We start from the raw sequence: 7,500 nt of genomic DNA, 5'->3' as shown, positions 1-7,500 counted from the left end.
GTAGAGGTGTGTGTTAAGGTAATTCAGAGGTGTGTGTTAAGGTAATTCAGAGGTGTGTGTTAAGGTAATGTAGAGGTGTGTGTTAAGGTAATGTAGAGGTGTGTGTTAAGGTAATTCAGAAGTGTGTGTTAAGGTAATGTAGAGGTGTGTGTTAAGGTAATTCAGAAGTGTGTGTTAAGGTAATGTAGAGGTGTGTGTTAACGTAATGTAGAGGTGTGTGTTAAGGTAATGTATAGGTGTGTGTTAAGGTAATGTAGAGGTGTGTGTTAAGGTAATTCAGAGGTGTGTGTTAAGGTAATGTAGAGGTGTGTGTTAAGGTAATTCAGAGGTGTGTGTTAAGGTAATGTAGAGGTGTGTGTTAAGGTAATTCAGAAGTGTGTGTTAAGGTAATGTAGAGGTGTGTGTTAACGTAATGTAGAGGTGTGTGTTAAGGTAATGTAGAGGTGTGTGTTAAGGTAATTCAGAGCTGTGTGTTAAGGTAATGTAGAGGTGTGTGTTAAGGTAATTCAGAGGTGTGTGTTAAGGTAATTCAGAGGTGTGTGTTAAGGTAATGTAGAGGTGTGTGTTAAGGTAATTCAGAGGTGTGTGTTAAGGTAATGTAGAGGTGTGTGTTAAGGTAATGTAGAGGTGTGTGTTAAGGTAATGTAGAGGTGTGTGTTAAGGTAATTCAGAGGTGTGTGTTAAGGTAATGTAGAGGTGTGTGTTTATGCGTGTGCATGCACATCTCCCCTTTGCCTTTTCACAACACAGTGGTGTCGTGAGTTGTTGACCAGCAGGATACAGTTTCCAAACAACGTCAGGACGATGAAGTACACAGAGGAGAACATCCCGCGTTTCACGCCACCCTGAGACTCGATCCCGTGGTACATCACGGCGTTCCAGTCTTCTCCCGTCAGAACCTACAGCGGCAGTGACGGTAGACGTGGGTCAACAGGCACAAGTACCAACAGAAACAACGTTGTACGACCCACTTTACCTGGAACACCGTCAGAATGGCTGCTGGGAAGGTATCAAAGTTTGTTGTCGGGGTCTCGTCCTCAAAATTGAACCTAGAAGACCGAAGAAATGCTTTAGTGAACATGTAGGGAGCATCTAGATTCATCCTTGGTGGCATTTTCCTTCAGGATGGCAATGCTTTGAACAGCCTTTATGGCTTTAGACTAAGTGGCAATTTTACCCCAACACCCTTGGAAATAAATGACTCTTGTGTCCAACTAGTTAAAGATGCACCGATATGCCAGTTGAAACCATAAAATGGCACCATGCAAATGCAGTTACTGTATCTCTAAAGAGAGAAGCATATATTTTACAGAATAGTACTGTAGAGATAAAAAAGAAACATAGACTAAAATATAACAAGCTCAGGTAAAACTTAAATGCATAAATCTGGCCATAAACTGCAACTTGTAAAGCAAAGACATCCATTCAAATTTCATGAGGAAATTTTTATTTTGACATTTTTGATTTATGCATGTAAAGCACAGATTAAGCCTGCAATTAATCTGGAACAAACATGCACGAGTTCTCCAACTGGAATCCAATTCCAATCCCAGCAGCTCATTTATTCCCACTGTCCCATCCTGCTACATTCTCCAGCTCGCTGTGGGGACCTCATTACAGGACTAAGGAGAGAACAGGGGGATGCAAAGAAAAGCTTTTCTTTTTGGAAAAGGACATCCTTCTTATCTGAGGTCTTCTCTCCTTTCTCTCTGTATGTGTGTGTGTTGTGTATGTGTGTGTGTGTGTATGTGTGTGTGTGTGTGTGCGCGCGCGCGTCTGTGCATGTGTGTGTATGAATAAAAGACCCAGCAAAATGCTCCATCTCACATTATTTTAATAAGACATTTTCTGAAGTCTTCGTCAAACACGATAAGGATCACGCGACCCGTTAACTGAGCTGATCTGGTGTTTAGTGTTCCACACTTTCACAGTTATCAGCAGTATGTAGTGAATGTGATATATACGGTGACAACAGGTAAGGAGTTAAAACTGTGATTATGTGATTAAGAAATCCAACCAGAGGCCCACAGGAGTATTTCAGTCTGATAAACCTCAACCACAACCTCACTCTTCAGTGGACAGGTGCCACCTCACCTCTCACCTCTGACCTCTTACCCTTCACCTATCACCCCTCACTCACACAAAGCTGGAAATGACGCCACAGAACTGGCTCGGCCTGGTCGTTGATCATGTTATTCATAACATAAAGGTGCACAGGAAGATGTAGAAGGTGTATCATGGGGGGGCGTGTATCATGGGGGGGCGTGTATCATGGGGGGGGGGGGCGTGTATCATGGGGGGGCGTGTATCATGGGGGGGGCGTGAATCATAGAGTGGCGTGTATCATAGAGGGGCGTGTATCATGGAGGGGCGTGTATCATGGGGGGGGCGTGTATCATGGGGAGCGTGTATCATGGAGGGGCGTGTATCATGGGGGGCGTGTATCATGGGGGGGCGTGAATCATAGAGGGGCGTGTATCATAGAGGGACGTGTATCATAGAGGGGCGTGTATCAGAGGGGCATGTATCATGGAGGGCGTGTATCATGGGGGGGGGGCGTGTATCATGGAGGGGGCGTGTATCATGGGGGGGCGTGTATCATGGAGGGGCGTGTATCATGGGGGGGCGTGTATCATGGGGGGGCGTGTATCATGGGGGGGCGTGTATCATGGGGGGCGTGTATCATGGAGGGGCGTGTATCATGGAGGGGCGTGTATCATGGGGGGGGCGTGTATCATGGGGGGCGTGTATCATGGAGGGGGCGTGTATCATGGGGGGGCATGTATCATGGGGGGGGCGTGTATCATGGAGGGGCGTGTATCATGGGGGGGTGAGTATCATGGGGGGGCGTGTATCATAGGGGGGCGTGTATCATGGAGGGGCGTGTATCATGGGGGGCGTGTATCATGGGGGGGCGAGTATCATGGGGGGCGTGTATCATAGAGGGGCGTGTATCATGGGGGTCGTGTATCATGGGGGGCGTGTATCATGGAGGGGCGTGTATCATGGAGGGGCGTGTATCATGGGGGGGCGTGTATTATGGGGGAGCCCGTCAGCGCCCCCTAGGCTTTCTTTTGCACCTCGGTTCAATAACATTTGTACACACTGTTTGTTTAGCCAACTCGCTGATCGTTACTGCGGATTGCATGACTGTGTGTTTACGCGTTTACACTAATATTTGCCTTGTGGCAAGAGGCAATTCCTTGGCTGCATGGCCGTATCAATAATTCACGGCACAGCCGAAGGAGATGGCGGGTCCTCTGGACACACAGACAGGCAGACGCACAGACGCACAAACACACAGACACACAGATGCACAGACACACAGACACACAGACGCACAGACGCACAGACGCACAGACACACAGACGCACAAACACACAGACACGCAGATGCACAGACACACAGACACGCAGAGGCACAGACATGCAGACAAGCCCCCCCACACACACACACTCCTCCCTGGAGACAGGTTCCCAACAGTATGTGCACACACTACACCATCCGTAGGAGCTGTGTAGGTGACGAAGACACAGGAACGTGGAAGTGGACTGGGCAGGAGGCCCAAACACTCACTGGCCCCCGAAGAGCTGCATCCCCAACAGAGCGAAGACTACGATGAAGAGGAAGAGGAGGAAGAGCAGGCTGATGATGGACTTCATGGAGTTCAGCAGAGACACGACCAGGTTCCGCAAAGAGTTCCAATACCTGCAAAAACCCACACACACAAACACACACACACACATACACACAAATAACTCACCCAAAATGCTTTCAGCCAATCAATACAGCATTCCGAATAACTTGGTTTAGGAAAGAGAATGTGTCTGGATAGAAGTCTCAGAATACACAATAAATCATCCATAGACTGTAATTTGAAGGAAGAATCGTGTTTCATGACTCAGTTTGTATTGTGTTTCTCGACCGCCACACATTAATAGGGCCCCCGTGGAAATGTGTGGCCATTACGAAACACAATACAGACGGTAGACGCGGGAGATGCTGAAGCCAGAGGCGCTGGCCCTCGTGAAATCGAAGGAAGAGTTCACTGCACTTACTTCGTGACCTTAAAGATTCTCAACAGTCTCAGAGCTCGCAAGACGCTGATGCCAAAAGAGGCGCCCGGTTTCACCACTGCCCATAACACCTCGAAGATGCTACCCACAATCACCTGCACACAACAGAGGGACGCCACGCGCAGATTTCACCCTGATGCCACCAAGAACTGATACCCTCAGGACCTGGGGGTAAGCGTTCTGATAATAAATATCCTGCAAGAAACATTGCGTGTTACATGCCGGCTGCTGAAGGCAGTTTTTCGCTGCGTCTTTGCAGGACGGGACCACGCGGGACTATGCGACAGGACGACAGGACCACGCGGGACCACACGTCACTTACCCCAAAGTCGAAACAGTTGAAGGAGGAGTGGAAGTAACTCCTGGGTCCAAGACCATAGATCTTCAAGCTCATCTCGGTCAGGAACAGCCCCAGGAACACAAACTCTGCTAGATCTGCTCACACACAGCATTCGTGTGGAATAACTACAGTCACTTACACTGTCTTAGCTGTGTTCTCACTTTTCATGTTTGAGGTACAGCTCAAAGTGCTTTTAGTGCATTCATCATGTTGTTAAACACACTGTTTTAGCAAGACATTCCATTTTTTCACATTTTAGCACTTGACCGCTACACCGTATGAAACCTTTTTCTTCTTACCACTACTGCTCTACAACACGAGCTTGCAATACGTGCAGAAAATGTTTATTTACATTAGAGCAGGATTCACAATTAAAATGTATTACAACAGTCTGGTGTTGTCCGCCTCTCATCTGGTGCACACGACTGATTTGCTAGGACTCCTCCGCTTCTCCATTTTGAATCAACAAACGCTTGACAAACGACTGTTCAATGCTTGAAAATGACAATGCACAGATATCTGAGAAGACGGTGATGGCGATAAGGTGGAACCTTGGAACACAGAGTGCAGAATGGGTAGGTGGGAGGAGCCAAGGGGATTGATAGGTGGGAGGAGCCAAGCAGGTTGACAGGTGGGAGGAGCCAAGGGTGGTGGCGTACTCACAGAGGGCGTAGGTGAGCCCGTCGGGCTGGTCGTAGTGCACGATGGCCACGCAGAGCGTGTTGAGGCCCACCAGACACAGGACGGTCCAGTAGAAGGTCTGAGACTTCACCATCCGGCGGATGGAGAAACGCACGTGTTTCTCCTTCCGCCGCAGGTACGAGGAGTTCTCGTTCTTCACGCTCTTCACGCTGGCCCGGGTGAACGGCGATCCCTGCGGTGCTGGGTACCGGAGGAAACAGCCGCACACCACACAGTGAGTAAAGACCCCTGCAACCATACATCACCTACAGGGCCTAATGCAATGAGCCTGAATGATTGTTAGAGCTTCATAAAGGAGTTATAGCAGTTATAACAGTAGCTGTAACAACGCTTAAACACCATAAATAATTTTTTTTTACATCAGCTGAAATGTAACACTCGCCTGAACATTACAGCAGTTCCACCACATACACAAAATGCACAGAGAATTTGAAGATAGCTCATTTATCTAGGACACATTTCCAAATTGATGGCCCATGTGTTAGTGGACAGAGCAGCACAGTTGAAGCTGTGTCTGTGTGGCTGTGGTCTCCCTGCCCCGCGCTATATTAAACCCCCCGTAACTCAAATCAAACTCAAATGTCAAGACAGTGTGTGAGAAAGAGGCAGGGGTGAAAAATCGACCCATTAGCATGTTGTAACGAGCAATAATCGCACCATGGGCTATTTTAATCTGGAAATCTGACACCAGTGAAGCCTCATAAAGTGGCCAGACCCTCATCTGTTCCACCGCCCCCTCTCTCTACCTCCCTCTGTCTCTCTCTACCTCCCTCCGTCTCTCTCTACCTCCCTCTGTCTCCCTCTACCTCTCTCTACCTCCCTCTGCCTCTCTGTCTCTCTCTACCTCCCTCTGTCTCTTTGTCTCTCTCTACCTCCCTCTGTCTCTCTCTACCTCCCTCCATCTCCCTCTACCTCCCTCTGTCTCTCTCTACCTCCCTCCGTCTCCCTCTACCTCCCTCTGTCTCCCTCTACCTCCCTCTGTCTCCCTCTACCTCTCTCTACCTCCCTCTGCCTCCCTGTCTCCCTCTACCTCCCTCTGTCTTTCTGTCTCTCTCTACCTCCCTCTGTCTCTCTCTACCTCCCTCTGTCTTTCTGTCTCTCTCTAACTCCCTCTGTCCCCCTCTACCTCCCTCTGTCTTTCTGTCTCTCTCTACCTCCCTCTGTCCCCCTCTACCTCCCTGTCTCTCTGTCTCTCTCTACCTCCCTCTGTCTCCCTCTACCTCCCTGTCTCCATCGACCTCCCTGTCTCCCTCTACCTCCCTGTCTCCCTCTACCTCCCTCTGTCTTTCTGTCTCTCTCTACCTCCCTCTATCTCTCTCTACCTCCCTCTGTCTCCCTCTACCTCCCTGTCTCCCTCTACCTCCCTGTCTCTCTGTCTCTCTCTACCTCCCTCTGTCTCTCTGTCTCTCTCTACCTCCCTCTGTCTCCCTCTACCTCCCTCTGTCTCTTTGTCTCTCTCTACCTCCCTCTGTCTTTCTTTGTCTCTCTCTACATCCCTCTGTCTTTCTTTGTCTCTCTCTACCTCCCTCTGTCTCCTTCTACCTCCCTCTGTCTCTCTGTCTCTCTCTACCTCCCTCTACCTCCCTCTACCTCCCTCTGTCTCTCTGTCTCTCTCTACCTCCCTCTGTCTCTCTGTCTCTCTCTACCTCCCTCTGTCTCTCTCTACCTCCCTCCGTCTGAGAGCCTCCACGTTGAACCTGTAATACTTTAACAGCGGAGAGCCTCCATGTTGAGTATCTGTCACCCGTATGTTGCTAACGTCGGAACCGTGACAACCTTCCATCACACAGAGCAAAATATCCCGGGGAAATTGGTTCGGCGTCTCGGGGCTCTCGGACGGCGGAACAGGGCGTGACACCGGCACGCTTGGTCACGAGCCCTCGAGCCTCTACGCCTTGACAACCGCGGGCTTGCTGCTTACCGACGGAGGAGATGTCGGTGAAGTGGTCCTCGCCCTCCTCCGCACTGATGAGGTCGTTTTTGCTCTTCTTTGCTCTCTTCAACACTGAAAATGAGAGAGATGTGGAGGGTCTGTCAGCCACACACACACACACACACACACACACTGCCCACTGGTCCAGGAACTGTTGTGTCATACTGAGTTGAGCAGAGATGCACCCCCCCCCCATCTGTGACTAACCCAATAAACCCCAAACACTACAGTCATTTCATAAGCCATTACGCACACGACTGTGTCAAACTGCAGCTGACCACGTCTCCACACGAGAAACACAAAACTTTAATCAAAATATAATGTTGCCACAACTGATCAGCAGGTCACAGCTTGGGTGGACCCCGGCAACCCAACCAGCAGACACGCTAATGCGGCTTCACAGACAGGGTTGCACTGCCCAGCAGGGGGCGGTCCGCTAGCACAGGGCC

The 7,500-nt window shown here is 49.7% G+C and overlaps 2 protein-coding genes across 2 annotated transcripts in view; both read right to left on the bottom strand.

Annotated features, from left to right (window-relative positions):
- LOC143509467 (voltage-dependent N-type calcium channel subunit alpha-1B-like) overlaps positions 1–7,120 on the bottom strand; it is a 61,002-nt gene extending 53,882 nt beyond the window's left edge. Inside the window, exons 1-7 of the mRNA XM_076998215.1 lie at positions 7,040–7,120; positions 5,080–5,298; positions 4,399–4,511; positions 4,059–4,171; positions 3,577–3,708; positions 977–1,049; positions 782–899 (exon numbers count right to left, since the gene is read on the bottom strand). Coding sequence (XP_076854330.1) covers positions 782–899; positions 977–1,049; positions 3,577–3,708; positions 4,059–4,171; positions 4,399–4,511; positions 5,080–5,191 — 661 coding nt within the window. The 5' untranslated portion in view covers positions 5,192–5,298; positions 7,040–7,120. The remainder of the gene's footprint in view (positions 1–781; positions 900–976; positions 1,050–3,576; positions 3,709–4,058; positions 4,172–4,398; positions 4,512–5,079; positions 5,299–7,039) is intronic.
- Positions 6,873–7,500, bottom strand: part of LOC143509654 (putative voltage-dependent N-type calcium channel subunit alpha-1B) — a 52,033-nt gene continuing 51,405 nt past the window's right edge. The window contains exons 7-8 of the mRNA XM_076998503.1: positions 7,330–7,334; positions 6,873–7,123 (exon numbers count right to left, since the gene is read on the bottom strand). Of these exons, the coding sequence (XP_076854618.1) occupies positions 6,873–7,123; positions 7,330–7,334 (256 nt within the window). The remainder of the gene's footprint in view (positions 7,124–7,329; positions 7,335–7,500) is intronic.

This window comes from Brachyhypopomus gauderio, chromosome 3 (assembly GCF_052324685.1).
Source record: "Brachyhypopomus gauderio isolate BG-103 chromosome 3, BGAUD_0.2, whole genome shotgun sequence".
NCBI classification, from domain to species: Eukaryota; Metazoa; Chordata; class Actinopteri; order Gymnotiformes; family Hypopomidae; genus Brachyhypopomus; species Brachyhypopomus gauderio.
This window is presented reverse-complemented; position numbering and strand designations above follow the sequence as displayed.